Source organism: Magnolia sinica, chromosome 3, assembly GCF_029962835.1.
Source record: "Magnolia sinica isolate HGM2019 chromosome 3, MsV1, whole genome shotgun sequence".
Taxonomy (NCBI): domain Eukaryota; kingdom Viridiplantae; phylum Streptophyta; class Magnoliopsida; order Magnoliales; family Magnoliaceae; genus Magnolia; species Magnolia sinica.
The window spans coordinates 19,836,476-19,859,630 of NC_080575.1; the positions used below are offsets into that span (position 1 = coordinate 19,836,476).

At 37.8% G+C, this 23,155-nt stretch overlaps 1 protein-coding gene across 2 annotated transcripts in view; it reads right to left on the reverse strand.

Moving 5' to 3' along the window:
- The window catches only part of LOC131239657 (probable UDP-N-acetylglucosamine--peptide N-acetylglucosaminyltransferase SEC), a 34,410-nt gene extending 14,716 nt beyond the window's left edge, over positions 1–19,694 (reverse strand). Inside the window, exons 1-13 of one of the 2 annotated variants that reach the window (XM_058237465.1) lie at positions 19,365–19,694; positions 15,995–16,140; positions 15,766–15,864; positions 15,610–15,660; positions 14,720–14,836; positions 14,572–14,628; positions 13,931–14,050; positions 9,351–9,413; positions 9,177–9,255; positions 8,841–8,950; positions 8,680–8,733; positions 8,510–8,577; positions 8,266–8,368 (exon numbers count right to left, since the gene is read on the reverse strand). In XM_058237465.1, coding sequence (XP_058093448.1) covers positions 8,266–8,368; positions 8,510–8,577; positions 8,680–8,733; positions 8,841–8,950; positions 9,177–9,255; positions 9,351–9,413; positions 13,931–14,050; positions 14,572–14,628; positions 14,720–14,836; positions 15,610–15,660; positions 15,766–15,864; positions 15,995–16,140; positions 19,365–19,560 — 1,263 coding nt within the window. In that variant the 5' untranslated portion in view covers positions 19,561–19,694. The remainder of the gene's footprint in view (positions 1–8,265; positions 8,369–8,509; positions 8,578–8,679; positions 8,734–8,840; positions 8,951–9,176; positions 9,256–9,350; positions 9,414–13,930; positions 14,051–14,571; positions 14,629–14,719; positions 14,837–15,609; positions 15,661–15,765; positions 15,865–15,994; positions 16,141–19,364) is intronic. The other variant, XM_058237464.1, reaches the window with a different exon arrangement.
- Between the last annotated feature and the right edge of the window lie 3,461 nt (positions 19,695–23,155).

The window sequence follows — 23,155 nt, forward strand, 5'->3', positions numbered from 1 at the left end:
TTGTGGGCTCGCTTGCCTCCCAAAGAATCCGATTCAAGTGCCCACTTCCTTTCTTTTGTCACCTCCCTCAGGCCGCATGCCTTCAACTACTCCCTCATGCCTTCAATCCGATTCAAGTGGGATTATGCCATTTTAATATTTGTTGTTTTACCGAGAAAGGAGATGTAAGAACAATGGGAGTGCGAAGACAGATACTAAGGATAGGCTCCTACACATCACCACCGCCTCTCCTTGGCAAACTACCTTCATACTCCTGTTCACTGGCAAACATCCTTTCATCTCCTTAATAAAAAAATAAAATAAAATAAAATAAAAATAAATAAATAAATAAATTTAATGAGTATTAAAATGACATGATCCCACTTAATCAAATCACTACAACTCTCTCTCTCTCTCTCGTTCTGTTGTTATGATGTGTTGTGTTTAGATAGCGTATTGATAAGAGTTGGTTGAAGGCATGAGAGAGAGGCAAAAGAAGAAATGAAGCAAGCATTTGCATCGGACTATCTAGAGCAACTCCTGTGCCAAGATTGCTTGTTGCCCACTTGTGAAATTGATGTGCATGCCAACATGCACAAACTAAGAATACCATTCAAGTTAGTCAAGTATGATTATCTAAAGGCTTCGCACTCCAAATGTGGGAATGAGCTTTTTATGCCTGGACCCAAAATGGAATTCTTTCGCTATCTCGAACAACAAGAAGAAGGTTTTCCAAGCTTCTCAAGCAATTTCAATTTTTGTGTTTTGTTAGCTCACAGAATCGGCTGTTACATGTAAGCCATATTACTAATTTGAAAAAGGATTTTGTTAGATGTGTGGAAACATCATTCCAAATTGAGGAAACTGGAGAAAGCAAATATAGTGACCTTCAAATGCACCCTTAATCTTTTACCAAACAGTATATTTTCAAATTGCATAATATTTTACCTTTTGTTTTTACAAATCTCATTTTTGTTTATAAAATCTGTTTTTCTCTATGTTTTTATCAGGTTGACATTTATGTAAGCTGGGAATTCTAGAAACAGTAGTTTGGTGTTCATTTCGTACACTAATTGATGTTTCAACCCTAGAATTTTGCTAGTTGAGATCTTTATGGGCACCTGCCGACCACAATTAATAGGGACAAGGCTTTGATGAAGATGATGAAGATGATGAAATATTTTTCTTGCATTTCAATATATTTTAGTTCTTTTATTAATTTTAACAGCAGTTTTTTAATAATCAATTTATTTTCCACACAGTAAGCTACAATTTGTTGAAATAGTTGCATGATGTCCATTGCTAATTGTAAATGATTATTTGTTATCTCACACTTCCCTTCAGTATTGATGAAAAAGGAACTAGACAGGTAACTTTTTTTAATGTTTTGTTCATTATTTGTAATATTTCTGCCCCTATTAAATTTCATTAATTTATTACTCTTAGCATCAAAGTGTCTCCATGTCTACGGTTTTGAAGTCATGTAGAAGATTTCCTGTCACCCAACGCAATGAGTTCAAGAAGCACTAGCAAGGAGTCAAGGCCAGTGTGCAGTAGGCACTAGCAGAGAGTCGAGGCCAGTATGCAATAAGCACTAGCAGGGAGTCAAGGCCAGAAGACCACAAGACAGCTTTTAGAAGTGGACAGATGCAATATTCATAACAATGTTTTCAGTAGCATACATTACATAGCATAGTGTAGCTAAAATGCTATGTAGTGTACACTGGTGGCATATGTATGCGGCATATGCTATGGGGATGCTAGCGTACACAACAGTCACATAGTGAGTAGCCCTAGTAGCGTATGCAACCTTAAACTCTCTCTTTTTCTAATGTTAAGTCTGTAAATAGTTTGGAAATGGTGGTGACTCATCCCCATCAAACGTGGCAGTACATTAGGCCAATCTGGACCATCCGAATTGTGTCCCTATCGTGGATAGATGATATCTCCATTATTACTCCAGCGCTGAAGCTTCCAGCCGTAAAAAAGAAATTGGGCATTCAATTCTCTCAATCCACTCATCCATTAGGAGAAAAATTTTAGGTTTTGACGGGACGCATCAAAGTATCCTACAGCTTGAATTTCAGAGCCATTGGACACCAAACAAAGGATTAATCAGAAATCCCCTGATTCACATTCGTACAGCTATGGGTCTTCATATTTGTGATTTCTACTTGATTTGGAAGAGAATAACAGTACGTAACTATTCACCTCTAGGGCTGTACATCGAGCCAAGTCGAGCTGGGCCAAGCTCGGCTTCACTCATACGTGCTATACTCAAGTTCAAGCTCGAGCTCGCCCTCGAGCTCAACATTGAAGCTTGGCTTGTTTGCCAAAGCTTTCGAGTCGATCTCAAGTCGAGCTAGTAGTTTGAGTCAAGTTGAGCTTGTTCATATGTCAACCCAGCGCCCAACCCAACCCAAATCCACACCCGAGTCGCCGAGTGGGGGGGGGGGGGGGGGCGCAAAGAGCTCAGCTCGGATAGGATAGCAGCCGGCGGGCTGGGCAAGGAAAAGAGATGGAAGGGGGAAAGAGAGGGTTGGGTAGGGGTGGCTGGGTGTGTGTGTGTGTGTGTAATATTAATATATAATACTCAAGCCGAGTCGAGCTCGAGCTTCTAGTCGAGTCGAGTTGATCTGCACCATGCTCGAACTCGACTTCAACTCGAGTTTTCAAAAGTGAGCTTGACTCGCCCTGAGTCGGCCCTTCAAGCCCAATCAATCCGAGCTGAATCGAGCCAAGTCGAGCGAGCTTTTCGAGCTAGCTCAACTCGTGTAAAGACCTATTCACCTCAATTAGCTATTTGTATTTTAGTTTTATTGATAAAATGATATCCTTTGGATATATTTTGTTCTTTTTATTTTAATTTTATTGATAAAATGATTTGTTTAGGTTATATTTTGTTCTTTCTCATTTTCCCCCTTTTTTGGTTGCTTTTCCCTCTTTAGTTGGATTTTGTCTCCTTTTTTTTTCTTTCATTTTTTCCTTCTTGAGGATACTGCTTCTATAGAATAAGCTTGTTTGGCAAGCATTTGTTGCATACGGCCACTATTTGTGTATTGAATGGAAATGACAGACCTATAGACGTATTTTGCATGGAAATGTCCCAACAAAAGACATTGTTTTGTATGAAAAATTAGTAATGGCCCAACTGTTTGTGTGGAAACTGTTTTAGGATCGAGATCGTGTTATATTCTCTGTGCCCGCTGCACAATAGTTAGTTGCATAATGTTAGTCATTTACATGTTTAATCACCTATTTTCTATAGTGGAGCCCTACAAAAATTGTGCATATCTGTTGGATGTTATTCGTTGTGTGATTTGTGATTTGTGAATTTGTGATGTTTTAAAGAAGAGAATAGAGATGTCGGAAGGCAGAGAGAGAGAGAGAGAGAGAGAGAGAGAGAGAGAGATGTTGCACGGAAATATGTTGTTGATGATCAGTCAAGAACTCATAGGAATTATTTACTTTGTAGATTTTGTGGGCAAAGATGTATGGAAGGGGTAACACGCTTAAAGTATCACTTGGCCAAAACCCACACTGGGATTAAGTCGGGCTTAAAAGTGATAGAAGAAGCAAAGATGGAGTGTATGAAGGATCTCAAGGAGCATCATCAAAAGAAAATTGACATATATAAGGTTGGTAGTGGTTCTGATTCTGGCAAGATAAGCCAACCGATAAGAGCACAGGATCCTATGGACAATTTATAGGTAACGACAACAAGTGCATTAAATTCGAAGTGGAAGAAGGAAGAGAGAAAAGAAGTTCGTAAGGTGATTAGAAGATTTTTTTTATGTGACCGCATTATCATTCAACATGTACAATAGTTCATACTTTCCTGTTGTCTGTGAGGCCATTGGAGAGTTTGGACCTGATTTAAAGCCACCATCTATGCATGAAAAGAGGACGTGGATACTCGAGGAACTAAATAATATTGACAATTTAATGAAGGGGTACAAGGGAGTCTTGGAAAGCAAATGACTGCACAATTATGCCAGATGGTTGGAAAGATGGAAAAAAAATATAAGCACCATCAATTTCTTAATAAATAACGCAGTTGGAACAATGTGTTACAAGTCCATCGATGCTTCATAGTCTATAAAGGATGGCAATTTGTTGTTTAAATATCTTGACGATGTTGAGGAAGAAATTAGGAAGAAAATGTGGCGCAAGTTATTACAAAGAACCATTTAAGCTACATTAGTGTTGAGAAGACATTGATGGAGAAGAGAATTGTTATATTGGACTCCATGAGCAGCACATTGCATAGACCTAATGTTGGAAGATATATGATGGTGACGTACTCGAAGACACTCAAGAAGGCAAGAGGAATCACAAACTTTATTTATGGGCACGGAATAGTTCTTAGCATGATGCGAAGCTTTACACAAAACACTAAGCTTCCACGGCCAACGATGACACATTTTGCAACTGCATACCTCACCCTCCCAAGTCTTTATAAGCAAAACCAACCCCTTCAAGCCATGTTTACATCAGAGAAGTGGCCATCATGCGTTTGGTTGGTCATCTTGCATTTGCTCAAAAAAAACCAGGAGTGAAAATAAGGGCTATTGTAATGCTTGATCCAGAGTTTTGGCAACACGCTACCTTGTGCATGAAGAGCACCATGCCGTTGGCGACTGTGTAAGGATGAGTGGATTGGGAGGAGAGGCCCGCAATAGACTTTACTTATGAGTTGATGGACTCTACAGAGGAAAACGGTGCATTCAGTTGCAATCTAGTAAAAAAGAAATATCTTCCAATTTGGAACAAGATAGATGAAAGGTGAACCCCATAGCTTCATCGCCCTTTATATGCAATCGGGAACTATTTGAATCCTAAGATACGATATTCATACAAGTTATTTACACACTCGAAAAAAAAATTTAAAAAAAAAAAAAAAAAAAAACATGATTTATGTGAGTGCACGTTGAGATTGATCCCTGATATAGGTAAGATCGCATTGATGCCGATATCCAATTGGATTAATATGAATATGAACATAAAAGAGCCAATTTGGCTTTCAGTTAGCGATTGATACCTTGATGAAGAGTTCACTAGATTTTATATTTGCACTTTAACAGTGTATAATATTAATATGTTTGTGTAATTCATGAAAGCATTTGATAATTTTTTTTATTTTGATGTGTAGTTGATTGGTGGGGTATGCTTTGGAGAGAGAACACCACACCTAAAGATATTTGTTGTTATAAGTAAAAATGGACTGACCGGATGTACAGACTTTAAGACTATGGATTGCTTGAGGGCCAAAAAATCACATCAGCCTCGGATACCAACCTCGGCCTCGGGTATCAACCTCAGCCTCGAAGGTCGGCCTCGACAAAAGACCTCAACATCGGAGGTCAGCCTCGGATACCGACCTTGGCCTTGGGTACCAACCTCGACCTTGGAAGTTGGCCTCAGACAACGACCTTGACCTCGGGTATCAACCTCTACCTCGAATATCGACCACCACCTCAAAATACAAATACCTCTACCTCGATTATCCTCTGAGATACTCGAATAAGATTATCCTCTGAGATATTCACCGAGGATCTCAAGAAGTCAACACAACATGTCCAGAGGAAAATCACTCCTGTAATACGCAATCACCATCCAAGATGCATTGCCAAATACGTCACCGCCCCCAAAAGCCTATAAATACACCTACTGCCATGAGTAAAGGTACACACAATAAATATCCTGATTCTTCTACTTCTCTTGCGAAACTACCTAACTTAGGCATCGAAGGGTCCCCAGCCTTAACCGGCGCCCCCAGTGTCTTCTCTTGTTTTCCAATAAATTGAAGGTACTCCGACTAGCAGGAGGTGAGGCAGGATCAACCAGATTTCAGCATTAACATTTGTCATCTGAGTTCTAAGTCTCACATGTAGTGCTTCTAGCTTGTGACTTAAGCTGGAGTACTTTTGATCTTCTTTTTTTGTTACTTCGATATATTCTAAATTGGTTATTTAGTATATTAGCAAGTTTTTATGTGAATCATTATATGATAGGTCCATAAGAAGAAGAGGAACAAGCTAGAGCAACAAAAATTAAATTCTTTAGTTTATATCATGTCCAAATTCCAAGACAAAGCTAAGGGGGATACATCTTGGCTCGAGGAAGATACGGGCGTAACATTTGATTTTAGTGGCATTACCACTATTCCAGAGTTTGATGATATAGTATCAATGCACCATCAAATAGTGGTCCAAATCCTCCCCCTTCCTCCAATAAAAGAAAGGCTACAATTCTCCTTTGAGTCAGTACTTTTATTTCTACTTTCAAGACTAAGTTTCATATGTACTTTTTTTTTAAAAAGAAATTCCAATGGATCTCTTTTTAATGTGTAGGTGGCTTAATGGGATGATTTCTTACTCCTATAGTAAAAGAAAGGCTACAATTCTCCTTTAAGTTAGTACTTTTATTTCTACTTTCAAGACTAAATTTCATATGTACTTTTTTTAGAAAAGAAATTCCAATGGATCTCTTTTTAATGTGTAGGTGGCTTAATGGGACGATTTCTTACTCCTACAGTAGAAGAGAGCGATGAGGGTATACAAGAGATATATGATGCAAGTGGAGATGTTGATGATAAAAGGCTTGGTGGAGGAATGGATGGGGATAAAGATGACTTACCACTTGACGAGAAAGATGGCCTCTAGAGTCTAGAGTTTAGAATAGAAAATTTATCATTAGTACTGTCATTTGGTTTCGTGAGCCTCGTGGAATTTGTAGTTTTTTTACTTGACAAACTTGTGGCTTGGGAGTTTTTTTTTATATATCCATTTGACATTTATTCCTTTTTCTTTAATTTTCTTTGTTATTTTTATATTTATTTATATTATTAATCCTATTTTAATATTATTTAATTAAAAAAATAAAAGTATCGTGTAGATTACGATACATGCTATAGAGGGCCAAACGCTAAACTATTCGCAACATGCTATTTAAAGCATTAACTCATACTTCTTTACAAATGAGAGTGTCTGCAATGCTATCAAAATCATACGATTTGCGATATGAATTATATGATTCATATCGTATCATATGGGTGTATGATTTGAATCGTAAATCCTAAATAATCGTATGATTATCGTAAGAATCGTACGATTATCATACAACTTGTACAATAATAATAGGTTGTGTAAATGGGACCAAAAAATACTTTAAAAATCGATTTATTATTATTATTCAATTTTTTCCTTTTATTTGTACCCTTTTGCTCATAAAATGAAAAAGGCTCTCCCCTATTAAAAATGTCCTCATTTTTCTTTTGAGAGAGAGGGAGAGGAAAGAGAAGATTTGGGGATTTTGATATTCAAAAACCCAAAACAAAGAAATCAAGATATCTTTCGACTCACAATGGAATCGAATGCCATTTTTTCTAACATAATTCTACATTCAACAAAGGTACAAGACTAAATTTTTAAGGGCTTGTGTATGTTTTTTAAGGTAAATTTCTCGAAAGACAACAAAAGAAAGTATAGGAAAAAGACACGAGTCCTTTACTATCATGATATGTAATGATATGTACACCATATACATTTTCTCAATTGATAATAGCATGAAATGTATTACTTTTTTGGTAAATGTTAATGGTAAATGGATTATTGATGAGTTTTTAATCTTTTATGATCTACTTATACCTTTTCATGGCTTTTATATATATGTGTGTGTGTGTGTGCGTGTGCGTGTGTGTTGTAAATCAGAAAAATCTTACAATTTACGATATGATTTGCCATTCGATACGATTCAACCCCTATTACGAATTGAGATACAATACCACCGATTTTGACAACATTGGAATCGAATGCCATTTTTTCTAACATAATTCTACATTCAACAAAGGTACAAGACTAAATTTTTAAAGGCTCTTGTATGTTTTTTGAGGTAAATTTCTCGAAAGACAACAAGAGAAAGTATAGGAAAAAGACAAGAGTCCTTTACTATCATGATATGTAATGATATGTATACCATATACATTTTCTCAATTGATAATATCATGAAATGTATTACTTTTTTGGTAAATGTTGATGGTAAATGGATTGTTGATGAGTTTTTAATCTTTTATGATCTACTTATATCTTTTCATGGCTTATATATATGTGTGTGTGTGTGTGTGTGTGTGTGTGTGTTGTAAATCAGAAAAATCTTACGATTTACGATACGATTTGCCATTCGATACAATTCAACCCCTATTACGAATTGCGAGACAATAACGATTTTGACAACAATGAGCGTCTGCATATGAAATGATACCAAAGAGTTTAAAGGTGTCACTACCTGCTGTTTATATATTATTGCTAAATTGCTGAATGGAGCAGACAATCCAGTTGTTACAGCCAACGTCGCCTTATAAAATGTGGCAGCGGCACTGATCATATTCCTGCATGTGCAGAACAGGACTTCCTTGTGAAAACCTTACAAAGTAAAACTCCAAGATTTCTCTGAATATTGAAGTGCTTCATACAGACCAATTTTCTAAAATTAAATGAAACCTCAACAGGTAATATGCCAGAGAGCTTACCACTCCATATATATATTCCCAAGGTTCGTAAGAGCCTGTGGGTGGTTGGGTTGGAAGGCAAGGCATGACTTCATACAACATCAGAAGCTTGATTAGAATGAACAGTGAAGTAGAATTAAGATTATATGTCAAAATGCACAAAAAGATGAATAAGGAGAGTAGGGACCAACCCTGTAGCAATTGATTGCTTCTTCCACTCTGCCAGCATCTTTCAGGGCATTCCCCTTTCAGTCACAAAGCAAACCACAGACAAATCATCTTATTAAGAAAACATTATCACCAGATAGATTAGTACTCACAAACACTCCCTCATAGACATAAGAAAACTAACCAGATTATTGTATGCCTCCAAGAACGAGGAATCACAAGAAATGGCTTGCTTGTAATGGAGAATCGCCATATCCAGCTGACCTTGTTCATAATACATGCTAGCCAGATTGCCTGCATCAAATGATTGCATCCCATTGAGTTTTCTATGAACACATAATTTAGATACTCCCAGAATTCACTACTCATTCTCTAATTAAGTTATTCATGGTAATGTCAGGGGCTCAGGGCCCCGATCTTTACCCTCAAGAAGGTAATCAGCAAAGGCTTAGAAACTACTAATTAAGATATTGTAAGAAAGCTATAGTGAATTAACAAGGAGATAGATGTCAGTACTCACCGTAAGCCATTGCATAGTCTGGTCTAGCCTGAAGAGCACGCTGATAACACATGATGGCCTCCTGAGGCATTCCCATGGCCTGGAAAAGGCAAAAGAAATATCTGTTTCTTTCCAGACACCAGTCCTGGCATTTGCTGCTACCTGATCATACTGGCACAATACATGATGGCTTACCTTGTAAACATTTCCTTGGTTCAGATAGGCATCAGCAAACGTTGGTTTAAGCTTAACTGCTTCCTGAAAATAAATGTAACAAGTCATGGTGACAGAGGAATATAATCAGTAGCCGAATGAATAAGAATACAATAAAATAGAAAATTTTAACAAATGAGATCGAGGAAATATTCAAAGAAATGTAAGCAGTGAATACAAAATTTTCAGGAAGTTAACAAAATTCTTTCCCTTCTCTTCTTTTCATTTCTTCCCCATGTGCAATCACAAGTTGGGGAATAGGTCAAACAATAAGCTAAATCCATGACATTGTCACACACGCACACTGGTTTCCTAATTACTAAACAATTCATGTACTTCTCTCTTTTTTTTCAAAAAAAAAAAAAAGATTGGGAATAAACTGGAAAGGATGGGGGAATAATTGATTTATTAATAAGGATTGAGACCTGCCCTCAATGGTGCTATCATTCAATGTTCAGATAGAAGTCAAACTCATGTCTGATACTTGTAGTAGCTATGAAAACAAAGAAACCCACATTTCTTATCACATGTCATCTAAAAGTATATTGATGATCATAGAATATTTTTTTCTAATGATGATGATTGTGGACTTCATACCCTGCAAGTATTAAAAATTAAGACAGTTTGATTCAAGATTCAATCAAGTTCTTAAAGTTCTTGCTAAAATGTTGAACATAAACAAAACCATATAACACTACACAATAGAATACTTGACCCAAAACAACCTTAACCTCTAAATGATCTTAACCTAAACCACATAACACATACCTTTTATTAATCATCCTTCAGCCATAGGAGCCTTAATTGATCATCCTTATATCGGCTTTAGAGGTCCCGTGTTGCTGGAAAATCTGCACATTTTCAGCAACCTTCAGTCCCACCAAACCCACCTTCCATCCCACCAAAATAGGCTAAAACAGGACAGCGTGCTGCAGCAGAATTCCAAGTAATTCGGCTGCAACAGAATGCCACCTTCGGTGCGACCAAAGACCACCTTCAATCTAACCAAAAGTGCCCAAGTCTGTCCAACGACTTTCCTGTCTAATTCAGTGCGACTGAACCTTAATTCGGTGCAACCAAAGACTAGCCGTTTCTACCCATTTTGTGACCGTTGGAACTCAATTCCTTTATAATTCAGTTTTTGGGCATTCTAATGGATTTTGGTACAATAAAAGCTTAGGTGATTCCATGATCATATCCCTAATCCCAAACATTTAAATCAATGAATTCCAAGTCATCTTCCTTGAAATTAACACTCTAATGAGGATTCCAACCTCCACCTTGAAAATGTGCTTGAACTCCATTTTCTAAAGTTTAGACCCAACCTCTATAGGTATATCCTTGCCTAAATCCTCTAGAAGACCCATCTATGTAAATCCCCTAGAATTACAACATTCCATTAATTGTAAGAGATTCACCCAGCCTCCCATCACCTTGGTCACCGCAAAGGAACATCGCATGCAATGTATTTGATCCTCGAGCTAAAGCATTAGCGACGCATCGACAGCATGATCGAGAGAGCAAGGGGAGCTAATTGAAGCACGGGGAGAGAATTAATCAAGTAACCCAAGAAGGCGCTACAAAAGAGACTCAATCCGACGAGTTGTCAGTTGTAAGTCCTTGTACACATTCCTTGTGTAGGATTGAGTGTAGAGTTTGAATTGCCAAACTCGATTAAGTTCTTGTGTAGGACATTGGTTCTTGTGTAAGACCTAAATCAAAACCCTTGTGTAGGCCACCGGACACGGGTGTGTACGTGTTCTCCAAGGGAGCCTTTGACAGGAGTAAACGTAGATCCTTAGACTAGGATCGAGAGTAGAAAGCCTATAAAAAACCACGTAAGTATCCTAAGGAGCATGTCCTTGCGGAGGATTGTAAAGGTTAGAGATAAACCTGTTTTAAAACCTCTAATAGTAAAATCTGGCACACTAATGGGTTGAGTGAGTCCACCGTGAGTGGAGTAGGGAAACCGAACCACTATACATGCTTGTGTTTGGAATTGTCTTTGAGCACTTGCTTAATTATGCGTATGTGATTGAATGTTTAATTATATGTATGCATTATTAGATGAATTCTAGGAGTTGATAGGTGGCACATCCCACTCACATGCACACTCATATATAGACTGGTTGCTTCATTAGCATATCATTTGTAGTCTATGTGATTAGACCCTCTATTGGCTTGGAAGCCTTAGAGTTAATTGTCTTGCTTAGCATTAATTAAAAAATAGTTAAGCATGTGTTAAAAAAAAAAAAAAATTTACTTGATCATAATCACCCCCTCCCCCTTCTCTAGAACATAGCCTTCATTCTATAGCTCCACCAAGCTTTCACGCATAGCCCGTGGGCCCACCAAATGCAATTTCACTTCCACTCTCCACTTTCTACTTGGAATTAAAGCGGGTTCTTACCTAATCATAGTCCATGATAGTGGGGTCTATTATTAGAATCATCTAGTCGTACAGATGACATCAGCAAGGTATGGCTGTGTGAAACATCTCAAGCAAAAAAGTACAAGATCTAGAAGATGGTGATTTTTCCAAGTTTTTTGGTAGGTTTTTGGCGTGTTTTGTTTTTTCTGAGGATTTTTGTGGTATTTCTTCACATGGATCTAGTGTCGTTGAGTGTTTCCCAACTATAGAAACAAATTTCATGCAATTTAGATGAGATTTGAGAGAGAGATGAAGGTTTTTGTGATGTGTGGCTGTTGTGTGGACTTATTTTTTGAATCATTTTGCTGATTTTTGATGGATTTTTGTATTTGGAGGTGAAAAGGTGCAATGGGCTGTGTGTGCACTCATTCATCAAGATGTAGTGGTCTGGGTGTGGTACAACATATACAAACTGTTTGATGTAATGCTCAACCTGACTTGACATATCAGATTTCACAAGCATTGGAGCTTTCCTTTTCCATTCATAGTTACTTCCTTTATTATGCCATTGTTATCAGTTGTGGTGCAGTTCACTCGCATGTTGTGTAGTGTTGCACATCTCTTCGCATGCCATTACGGGTGTAGTCCCCCTCTCAACCAATGTGAGTAGTTCACTCACCTGTTGTGCAGTGTTGCACCTATCTTTGAGAGTATTTTGCATGTGAATGGAAGCTTGATGGCTCGATGGTTGCCGAGTTTGGCTATGCCCTTTTATTTGAAGAGAAGAATCAACAGACGAAGAAAGCTCAATCTATAGAGAAGCAGCAATTGAAGAATTTTATCCCACCACTATTTTTTAGGGGGGAATTACGGCCCAAGTTGATCGTCATAATCTTCTTCGTATGTGTTCTAAGCTGCGCATGATCAATATCATAACCCACCTTGAGGGGGCATGTAGGTAAAAGTATGTAATTGTGTGTGCGTACTATCCATTTACTCTTGTAGAACATTATGTGTCTCTCAAGTTAATATATACGTGCACGGGTTTGAGTGTATTAGTCTTTTAGGCCAACACAAGAACTTGTTGCCCTAACACTCTCTCCCTCTCCTTTCTCATTTCTCCTTTCTCCTTTCTTCTTTCCTTCTTCCTTCTCCTCTTCTCTTCATTTCTACTTTAACCATACACATGTTGCCTTTTCCCCAAAATAGTCCAGTTTGCTTTAATTCATCAAATCCCGCTCAAATCTTGTGTTTTAATCTCCAAAGCATACATCTAGTCAAAAATGAGTAAACTTCCTCCAAGATTGAAATGAAGAAAAACAGAGATGTGAGAGAAAGACACTTGGCCCATATATGAGTGTTGGCCCGCAAGCAATAAGTTGTGGGCGCATCGACCAATACACACTGATACAGCCACTGATTCTTTCATCGGACCGTTTCAACCCCCATCTCAGGCACCAGCATTAACCGACACAGATACAATACACAATAATTGCCCAATAAGATACATTTAGAACCATGATTGTGCCCATGCCCGAGGTAGTTTCTTCTCAGTACATGTATGCCTTTCAATTACGACCTCACCAATTGAGAGAGAGAGAGAGAGAGAGAGAGAGAGAGAGAGAAGAATGAGGATAATAGCAATCCCTCTACGGATAAGAGGATAAAAAAGAAGAAGAAGAAAGAGAGAGCATAAAATTCAACATCCATGAACTTGGAATGTTTCCATGCATGCATGCTAATGTCTGTGCACACAAACAGACGGATCGTTGACAAACACATGACAAGAGGACCAAACTCATGATAACAAAGCATAGATGTGACACAACCACACACCAGCCTTTTATGCATCTAATTTAAACATAAAAGCGCCCGCAAACAAATTGAAAAACACATGACCAGCAGGCCAGACTCCCAAGGACTGAAATTTGGTACATCACATGATGAACTGTATGTTATAGGTTCCATAATAAAACCATTGCTGGCAGTGAGCAATAAAAAAAATCCAATTTCAGCGGCATACAAGGGAAAAGAATATATCAGAGAAAGGATTTTTCTTCATTGTAATTGAAGATAAGTTACCGAAATGTAAACAACCAAAGAGAGAATAGAAGAATAAAAACTAAACACATGGTTCCTAAGAAACTCAGTTAATCTTGGTTCATGAAAAACTGGATTAAGTATGAGGTACCTTATAATACGTAAGGGCTCTGTTAAGATCCCCAGCCTCCATAAAAAGACCAGCAAGATTTGACCATGCAATTGCAAAAGTTGGTTGTATACGCAGAGCCTCAAGATAGCAATTGTATGCCTGTGCAGAACATCAGTATCAGATAAACAGTCATTCCCATGTCCGATGTAGCAACCCTGGCTTTTAATTACAAAAGCCAAGTGAACCGACCACAATGAATTATGAAAAGGTTCTGGATCTACTTCTGTCAACTGGTAATTGCACTGATGAAAGATAACACATAAGCTGACTACAGGCTTCAAAATTGGAAGAGAAAATTTATTCCAGCACTGTATTTACAAGATACAAGCCTGTTCTGAGCCATTTAACTCCGCATACTCAATGAATATGAGAGATCATAATCAATTTAAATCAATTCAGAGATGAAAGAAGATTATGATATCAATCTTGTTGCAGTAATAATATGAAAAGGGAAATCATGGAATAGTTTCAAAACAGCTTATTAGAACAATTAAGACACACCATTAATAGAAAAACGCGCAACCCAGTGCAGTCCAGTCATGGATCACGGTTCTCGAATTCTACTTCGAGTCTTAAAGAACATCCAATGAAAATAATGTATCGAATCCACTGTGACTTACTTCTTGTACTAAGCCTTGTGCCTTCATCAGATTACCAAGGTTGCTATGAGCATCAACCTGCCAAACAGGGGAAGATCTACAAATAGTAATTTCGATGCATCTACAATAAAAGAAGGAAACTAAATGATAAAACAAAACAAGGATTCACCAAGCGAGGGTTCAATGCAAGAGCCTGGCGACAACACTGGGCTGCCTCATTAAGTCTTCCTTTCCTCATATATGCACTAGCTAAATTTGACCACGCATCACAGAAATTGGGGCGAAGCTGCAAATCATAAAGAATAAACAATATAAATGTGCATATATATGTATAACAGAAAGCAGATGAGAAAGGCAGTCTTGTCCTCTAGTCAGTGGTAAAGATCAACAAAAAAGGGAAACATCAGAATATTTTTTTTAAATGTCTCCTTGCAATACTAGACACAGAGAAAATCATAATAAAAATAGTTGAATCAAGATAAGATCCAATAGATAAAAAGGAGGATCACATATGCATTCTTTTGTTTCTAATTTGTGAAACATCAAACGAAACCACCCAACTCATAAAAGAGAAGAGAAAACTGACCCTTGTGGAAAACTTGGTTTTTTATCCAGATGCTCAACACATTGGGCCCTCCCTATTCCGTACATCCGAGTCTTTTCCTCTAAATATCAACTAGGCATGGCAATGGGCAGACCTGGGGCTGGTTCAGTGTTGGATTTTGAAATAGACGGGCCAGGCCGATTCAAAATATCAATTTTGCCTAGCTCTGGCCCAGCCCAATGTCAACATTCTCTAAGAAGCATCATTGGCAATGGTTGGTGTATGCAGATTTAATATTGAAATACGTATCTATACTACAATAAAAAGTCAGTCTTCTCATAGTTTCTATTTTTAAAAGCATGAATACTTTCATATTTTAAATGACCGAAATACCCCAGCAAACATGACATCTCTAGAAGCACCAAATTACCCTTACCCTTGCTATCATTCAAAAAATACTAATGAATAAATAAATAAGAAACAAAAGAAGAAATGGAATGAATCCATATCCTCACCTCAATAGCAATCAAATAATAGCGAATTGCGAGATCAATGTTGCCTTTTTCCTGTATTGCAATAAAACAGGCATCAGTTTTCACAGGAGCCCATTTATTGAAATTAGCCAAGTCAAATCAATGGTATTCATAACGCTTTGATCTTTTAAACAATACCTTCCAAGCATTTGCCATGTTTCCAAAGCACTCAGCAAAATGTGGTTCAATATGAAGAGCTTCTTCATTCTTCGCAATACACGTATCAAAATCATGCAGCTAGAAAATATATATATATATATATATATATATATATACATACATAGGAGAAAACACATGATGAGAACTACAACTTAATAGGAATCAGAATGAAAGAGTTAGAAAAAGTTAGCATGAAATGCTAAAAAACCTGATAGTGAATTGCACCGAGAAGCAGCAGATTATCAGTTCGTCGTGGGTTTTTCTCATAAACAGCATTGCTGTGCTCTAATGCCTGTTTATAGTTCCCAGCCTTATATTTCTGATGAGCAAGTTGTAAGAGCGTATCTTCATCAGCTGCAGGATGGATTAAAAGAATGATTATTATAAGGAACATCTTGAAATGCTTGTAATGCAGATAACTCTGTTAACCACAAAATTTAAAAGCAGTAACAATCAAGGAAAGAAAAACCAACCTCCCTGATTGGTAATTGCAATTCGGATCAGTGAAGAGACTGTTAGGAAAAGATTCCATGCTCACTGATCAGAATTGCAAGAATCCAATTGACAACAAAAGAAATGACCAGAAGTAGAGATTTCACCATTCTATTTCGCAAGGGCAACCAAACCCATGGTTGGAAGTCCATGTGTTTCAAGCTGGACCTAAGATGGTGGTCGCTCCGATGTGTGCGCTAATCGCTAATAACGAGTACTCTGATCGTTGCCACTTCATTGAATTAAGATAATGCAAATCACTTCAAATGGGCATCCAATCATAGCTTTAGATGAAGCAGAGGATCACATTTCAAGGTAATCATCTCTCAGGCTTGCCTTGCAAGGCCAAAGGCCAGCAGCGTGCAAAAATAGCCAGAACCAAGTTTTATGAACCATAGCAGAAAATCATTCTAAGGGGAAAGACAATCCATTACTCGAATAGTTAACATCTGAAGATGAATAATCAACAGCATCATTCAAGGCCTAAGCATGAAAAGCTGCATGTACACATTATGAAATCCTAATCTGTTGTTAATGCTCGAGTCTTACCGTCCCAGCACCAGCAGGTTCTCCAGTTTGCAGCCCAGGTGAGAAAATCCAACCAACAAAGGAATTCTAACTTATGGATAGTAATAAGGAAAATTTCCCCATTAGTTAAGCTTCTAGTAGGCATTGCATTGACGTTTATTTAACCTTTACAATCACTGGACCAGTTTTAGAGATTTTGTGCTAGTAAGGATGCATTGTTGAATTGAATCACCATTATTACTCTAATTGAATGGGAAATACCAAATTGTAATTAAAAGAATTACCAAATTGTAATTTCCTTACCATTGATACGAGTGACTGAGATCCAAATTGCACTTTACGTTCATGTGAGTGACTAAGATCCAAATTGCACTTTACATTCACATTAGCCTTGAACAGAAAACAGCCACAATTTGAGGGTGGGCTAGCTCCACATTTCAACGTAGGAAACATCATTAATTTATGCCAGTTGCTTCCTATTACACTGAATCTTCAAAATCCAATTCACTTGTGCATCCAAACACAACTTTGGGTTCTCATAAGAGAGACGTGTTCAGAGTGTTTCTATTTTTTAAAGCCTGCTCAAAAATAAACTGAAGCAAAAACTCGCCATTTGCCAATGATGCCCAAACACTTCAAAACAGGCAAATGAAGCCAAACTGTATCATTGTCACTGGTAATGTTTCTCCCAAATTGGAGGGGCTAGTCATAGAAAAGCAGTGCAGGCTAATGGAAGTCGTCTACAAAGTGCTCGCTGAAGCATCTTTAAGCGACCCCTGACACTTCAAAACAGGCAAATGAACACAAACTGTATCATTGTCAATGGTAATGTTCCTCCCAAATTGGAGGTGCTAGTCATAGAAAAGCAGTGCAGGGTAATGGAAGTCGTCTACAAAGTGCTCGCTGAAGCTTCTTTAAGCGACCCCTGAACCTTGAGGCGTATTTATGAAAGAATGCATCCCTTTACATTTACAACTTCCATTTACATTATTGCTTAGCATATGGTAACTTATGTGGTAGTTTTTTCTCTATTTTGGCATTAACGCGTGTGGGCCATGGCTCAGCTCCATGTCTGGCAAGTTGAAAGTTGAAACTGCCCCTCCATGACTGTCAATTTCTAGATTGGCCACTTTGGTGCATAAAGCAGTCAGTTTGGGAATCAGAACTAGGTGGAACCTTGTTGGCATGGGGAATCAAAGTGAGCCTCTTACATGGCCACTTCCAAGGCCCAGCTGAAGGGGAATGTTGAAGTGGGCAGCCCTATTATAGAACCTGTGTCACTGTCAATCTACCACCTAAAAGGTGACCGAAATTTGCCAGGATGATGAGTGAAGACACAAACCCTAATCATGTCCAGTACACAAAATCAAGTGTAATAGCTGTGATCTCGCCATATGTTTTTGTTCTGCATACATTCAAATTAAAATAAAAAACATTCACTATTGTGTCATAAAACTTGTGCTGATCTACCACCTAAAAGCTGACCCCAAATTGCTGAGATGATGAGTGATGACCAGAACCATAATCGTGTCCGGCACACAGTATCAAGTGTCATAGCCATGATCACAGCAAATGTTTTGATTCTTCATACAACAAGAACATCCACTGCCCCATAATAAAATTTGTGCCAATCTACAACCTAAAAGCAGACCCCCGAATCACTGGGATGATGAGTGATAACCCGAACCCTAATCGCATCCAGTACAAAAAATCATGTGTAATAGCTGTGATCACACCATATGTTTTGATTCTTCATACATTCAAATTACAATCGAAAACATTCACTGTCCTGTCATAAAACTTGGGCTAATCTACCACCTAAAAGCTAGCCCCAAATTGCCGGGATGATGAGTGATGACCCAAACCCTATTCACATCCAGAAGCCGATATCAAGTTTAATAGCTGTGATCACACCATATGTTTCGAACACATTCAAATTTCAATCCAAAACATTCACCGTCCTGTCATAAAACTTGTGCCAATCTACCACATAAAAGCCAACCCCAAATTGTTGGGATTATGAGTTACGACCTGAACCCTGATCATGTCCAGTACCCAATATCAAGGGTAATAACCCTGATCGACTGTATGTTTTGACTCTTGATACATTCAAACCACAACCAAGACATTTGCCGTCGTCATTTAAAAAAATTAATAAAAAAACATCAAGTGTAATAGCCCTGATCGCACTGTAAGTTTTGACTCTTGATACATTCAAATCACAACCCAAGACATTCGCTATTGTCATTTAAAAATAAATAAATAAATTTATTTTAAAAAAAAAAAATGGAAGAGCCCAATGAAAACAGAAGCAAACAAATATCAATTCTTTTTTTCTATTAAAGGTTTCAACTTTCGATCTTTTGCAAAATAGTAATAATCCCACTTCCAAAATCCCATCTTGAGGGGGGGAGCAGTGCCAGAAATCGACCAAATTTTAAATCAGTAACTATATTCATTCAATTACTATAAATAAAAACACAGAAGCTATAGATTGAAAGGAAATTGCAAAATCTATAATCAAAGAACGAAAAAAATAAAAACTTTCAAAAAGGTACCTTCATGAGATTCGAGAGCTTGGGAGGATTTGAGATTCAAGCAAGCATCCAACGGCGATAGAAACGATTCTTCGTGATCTGCGTTGAAAGAAACCCTAGAAAATCCTCCACTGCTGGTACTTCCGCCGTTTCTTCCTCCATACAGCTGCTGTAGCTGCAGCGGCTGCTGCCGAACATCAGTTTGCAGCGAAAGCATCGTCTCGGGGAACGAAACCCTAGAAACAACGGCTGAGATCCAGCAACATCGACCGCCGAGAAGATCTCACAGTAGATCTACAGCGTCTGAAATTCCCATCGAGAAAACAGCCCTAGCTTTTCTCCCTTCTTCGTCTACACCAAACCACTTATACACGAAAACGCTAGCGTAACTCGCCTAGGTACGGTGAGGCGTGTAACTTTCTCTAATCAAGCGACACGTGGGACGACTTACAGGATACTTCGATGCAAGTTCTGTGAGATTAAAAAATGGTGGTGAATCCTCATTCGCCTGCATGGCATAGCTCTACGGTAATCCAGACCGTCCAATAACTGGTCCAGTTGGGAATGGATCACAACTGAAAATTTGCACGGAGAAGGCAACACGAACCATCTGATTTCACTTTAAGTTTTGGACTACCACCCGTTTCACTTTAATGATCCATTGCTAGCTATTGATTGGATGCTTGAGATTGACTGATCACCTGGATTTCAATACATGCTGCATCCATGGTGGACCCATGGTTTGAGTGGTCTTTGTAACTGTTTATGAGTGTCATGGAGGAGCGGGGATTGGGACCTGCCCCCAACCAGGACGGCAGGACCTAGCTAGAAATGGACGGTCCAGTTGGGGCTGTGGGGCCCACTGGAATGAATGAAATCCATGCATAGTTTCCAATTATTTTTTTTAATCATTTTAATTAATGAGTCCAAAATTGTGGCATAAAAATTGCTCAAGTGGACCACACTATTTGAAACAGTGATGATTGAATGCTTAGCACTTGAAGCCCATTCAAAGCACAAAAGTTTTGGATCAAGCTGGTATTTATGCTCTCCCTTAAGTGCATATTTACTAGACCTCATGGTTGGATGTAAAATAAGCATCATTAGGCCCCAATAACGTTTCAATTGTAGGGTCGGTATACCATTGCTTCACTTGGTGTTGTCCATTCAAGCCCTCATTCTTCATCTTTTTTTACCTTATATCTGAAAATGATCTTTCAAAATGTATGGACATTTTAGATAAAATATGCATATCGTGGTGGGCTCCATAAGACCCCTTTAATGAGTCACCGTAACATTTATTAATAGTGTACAACCAACATGAGTTACTTGTTAATATGCACAATATATATATATATATGGCAGAACGCCCTGCGATCCATGGACTACCTACGAACTTTTTTGAGAACTCATCATATCTGATGATTCTCGAAAATCTGAACGGTCCACATGAAGTAGAACCACATGAAACCCTCCAGTACCAATTTTTACTTTGAATCAAAACGTTGGTGGGCCATAAAAATGCAAACAGTTTCTTCCCTTGATTTGAATTTCTCTTTACTATGGCTCATCAGAGTCTTAAATTAGGGTGAAAATTTACCCCCTAAGGTTTCATGGGATTCTGCATCTTATGGACCATTCGGATTCGACACCCATGACACGTGGGGAAAGGTGCGCATGTGTGTAGGTGTGTAGGAGAGCATGCTTCTACATATATATATATATATATATATATATATATATATATATATATATATATATATATATATATATATATATATATATATATAACAGACCAAAAAATAAAACCATGAGTCATTGCGATGTCCATTTGACATCCAATCCACCTAACATCCAGTCCATCCATCAATGAAACAAACTAGCATAATTAGCTCGTGAACCCAAAAGGCCATGCAAATCTAAGATCAAGAGGGTCATCCAACAAGAATAAATAAGGAATATCCAAAGCTCAAGTGACCCATATTAAAGGAAACCGTGTTTGTAAAATGTCAACTATTGAAAAGCTTTTTCTTCATGTTTCCTACGAGATTTATTATTATTATTTTGTCATCTAACCTATTCAAAAGATCACACGGATATTAATAAAGGGAAAACACAAATATCAACTTGATCTAAAACTTTTAGAGCCTTTAAAAGTTCTTAATGGTGGTCTAGTTGAGCTTTGTATCTACTTCAATTCTGGGCTCATGCCCTAAAATCAACTCGCAAAATGGATGGATGGTGTGGATGAGCACTATACATCACAATGGGCCTCACACAAAGTTCATACACTCGATTTCAGTGTTCAAAAAGCAAGATGTCAATGTCGGCATTGAAAAGGGTGTTGTAATTACATTGGTGGTTCATTATTATTTATTTATAAAAATTTATAGTGGTGAACTAGGTCGAAACCAAACAATTAAGTAAATGAGTTTTATCAAAAGAATAAATAAGGTCGAAACTGAACAATTAAATAAATGAGTTTTAACTACACTTGGTTAAGAATTAGTATAAAAAAAAAAAATAACAACAATTTGTTCGTAGCGAGATGGTCGTAAAAAAGATAGCTTGTTTGGGGCATTGAGGTCATCGAGCACGAATTTATATCACCAGCTCAACTACCTCTGTGGTTGGACAATTATTAGGAATGATAGTATGTTAATCGCATATTAAGCTTCATTATGCGAGACATTTGTAGTTTGTGGGAAGAGGTGGGCATATGCTCACACATGAGTAGCTTCGTGGTTGGATAATCGTTGTGTCATTTGTCTATTCATTACGCATGACTAAGTACCATGACTGGATGACCAATGGTGAACGGATCTTCGATAGTCCATCAATCATATGATCAGGTTTCTTGGTGAGGCAATTGTTTAGAAATGATGGTCCATTCGCTATCCCTACATGGCTGAGCATCGTGGGCAGGTCTTGACCGTTTGGCACTTAACCGCGTTACTTTGTGGCAAAAAGGTCAATCGGGTGACAACATGGTCGTCACTTTAAGTCCTCACTATGTGACAAGATAGTTATCGGAACAACTATCAATTTCTTTGCTTAGATATTACTCCGTGGGCAAGGCAACGTGGGATGACCACTTATTTGTTGCTCAACCAAGTTATGTGGCAAGGCAACCATGGTTAACAACAATATGTTCGTAACTTGGCTAAACTTTGTGACGAGATGGTATAGTGAGATCTTTAGGCACATGGCAAGATAGCCACGCTTGCCATCTTTTCAAGACCTAGAGATCTTCCTAGGTTTAACGACGCACTCGTAGACATAGGGTGCCTAACTATCTTATTCTGACATACTCAATTAGAATTGGTTTTACAGTATTGCACTAACTTGGTAGTGTATTAGTTAAATTAAATAATAATAATAATAATAGGTGTCCACAACAGGACGAATAATAAGTGGCGTTACGCTGAAAAGGTAGTATTGTGTTGTATTCAATTGGTGTTGGCCTCGGGCTATTTATCCTCCGCTAAATTTTGTTGAGGAACTACAGAAACAAACAGAGATGAATTAAACAAAGTATTCCAATCACAAATACTATGAATTTAACATGAAAAATCCTTATAAGAAAAACCATGACACAAAAGCGACAATAATGCACTACGAAAGTAGAAAATTGTAGGAGATTGAAATTACCCGATTCGAACAAGCCTCGAATCTCTCTAAGTTATGCCCTTAAAACCCTCGAGAATAAATTTAGAAAACATATAATACCTCTATTCTTACACAAATCATAATTACACCCATACATATATATATATGTATGTATGTATGAGAATCACAATAAAAATCGGAAA